This window comes from Nelusetta ayraudi, unplaced genomic scaffold (genome assembly GCF_046127955.1).
Source record: "Nelusetta ayraudi isolate G7.1 ecotype Tasmania unplaced genomic scaffold, CSIRO-AGI_Nayr_v1 ptg000021l, whole genome shotgun sequence".
In the NCBI taxonomy this organism is placed as follows: Eukaryota; Metazoa; Chordata; class Actinopteri; order Tetraodontiformes; family Monacanthidae; genus Nelusetta; species Nelusetta ayraudi.
The window spans coordinates 4807501-4809419 of NW_027466071.1; the positions used below are offsets into that span (position 1 = coordinate 4807501).

At 47.7% G+C, this 1919-nt stretch overlaps 1 protein-coding gene across 1 annotated transcript in view; it reads left to right on the forward strand.

Annotated features, from left to right (window-relative positions):
• fam241a (family with sequence similarity 241 member A) overlaps positions 1–1919 on the forward strand; it is a 3296-nt gene extending 1377 nt beyond the window's left edge. The window contains exon 2 of the mRNA XM_076027763.1: positions 1144–1919. Within this exon, the coding sequence (XP_075883878.1) occupies positions 1144–1431 (288 nt within the window). The 3' untranslated portion in view covers positions 1432–1919. The remainder of the gene's footprint in view (positions 1–1143) is intronic.

Consider the following 1919-nt stretch of genomic DNA (forward strand, 5'->3'; position numbering starts at 1 on the left):
TGTGTGTGTGTGTGTGTGTGTGAGAGAGAGAGAGTGAGAGAGTGAGAGAGAGAGAGTGAGAGAGTGAGAGAGAGAGAGAGAGAGACAGTGAGCTCCTTGTCTTGGCAGTACTTCAGTACTGGGCTGGTAAAACTGGAAACCAAAAACACACAAAACATTTTTCACGACTGCCTCAAAGGCCAGAGTTTGCTTTCCAGCTGGTTTTGCCAGTTTAGCCAGAGCGACTGGAGACCTGCAGTGCAGTGCAGTGCAGTGGAGTTGCTGGTTTCCTTCACAATCACTGCTGGGACTCACAGCTGCTCCCTCTCAGTCTCTTTCTGACTCGCTCCAGAGTAAAGATGCATATTTTTTAACATATTTCTTCACTGTGTGTAACTGTCTGTACAATGGAACTCTGTTTGCAGTTGCAGTGCCGATATTACTTTTCCCCATTAACCTCATGAGCGTTGATGAAAGGTAATTACTAGGCCACTGATTGGCCCTGTTAAAGGTCCAGTGTGTCAAATTTGGCCTGATTTACAATTTGTATATTTAAAAGCTGAATACTGCCCTGAATACATTAATGACAGCAAACTGGCAGTAGAATAAAAGTCATTCAGTTGTCCCACCCATACAACAGCTCACATACATATTGTGATATGTATTTATTCATTTTTCTTTTCCTCTTCCTGACCTGTGTGCATTATTTTGGGCGACTGTGTGAGAATCTCCACAGACCAGTCAGGGTCCCAGTGCTCCCAGTTTGCTGCCGTCTTGCACCAGCATGTTTCTAAGGAAGCCTGGTGTGGACAATCCAGCTGCCTGACGGCAGAGCATTTGGTATTCAGGCTGAACACTAGGGGGCGTCCTCAAATAAACCAACCGAGAAGAAGAAGGTGGAGCACGTGTCCAGGTTTGGCTGTGCAGGGGCACCGTAGTTCACCAGCAAGCTCGGGAGAGGGAGGGAGGGAGAGTGAAAGATGCTGCAATCTAAAATGTCACCACTGGATCTCGCTGTTTCTCCAGATTTTACACACTGGAGCTTTAAAATAATTGATTGGTCCGATGTCTATTTCATGGTTTTGGGTTTAAGCAATAGTAGTAGTACTACGAGTACTTTTTCCTTTTCTCACAAAAACTACTGCAACCTGGTCTCCTCCACAGCTGGAAGGCAGCTGGATCCCAGCCGGACCTCCCCCCGGTGGCGTGGATGACTCAACCGGAGCACCCCAGCGCCCCCTGCTGGACGACTGCGAGAAGATGGGCACTCTGTTCGGGATGATCAACAAGTGTCTGCGAGGCCTGGGCTTCTGCCAGATGCAGTTTGCAGACCGGACGGTGGAGCCGGTGGTGGTGCTGCTCTTCTGGCTGCTGCTCTGGTTCCTGGGCGTGCAGGCGCTGGGCCTGGTGGGGGCGCTGTGCATCATCATCATCTACATCCAGAAGGACTAAGGAAGGAACCGAGCGCACACACACTGCTGCTGTGGCGGTGGCTTCTTGCGTGGCTTTGATTTGGAACCGGTGTGGTTGTGGTGCAACCTGCAACCAACCGGATTTAATGTTTCAGCAGAAGATTAACTGACCTCCGTCAGGGGGAACAGTGCAGCTGTGTTAGTGCCTCTGCTCATGTACCGCAGCATAGAAGGGTTATCAGTACTGATACAGTATCCCATACAGGATTGGTTGTCAATAATGGTATCAGTTATCAGTACCAATACCGGTATTGGTATATTGTATTGGCATCGATACCGGTTTCTGGTCCCTTCAATGTGCAGACCCAATTGGACAATAAATAACTTTCTTCAAAATAATTAGTAGGGATGCACCCGTTATCTGTATCGGATACCGTAACGCTACAGATAATCAATACCGTATTGGTACCAATATCAGTATCGGTACCAATGCAGTTTTATTTACCTATATCTATATATATATATATA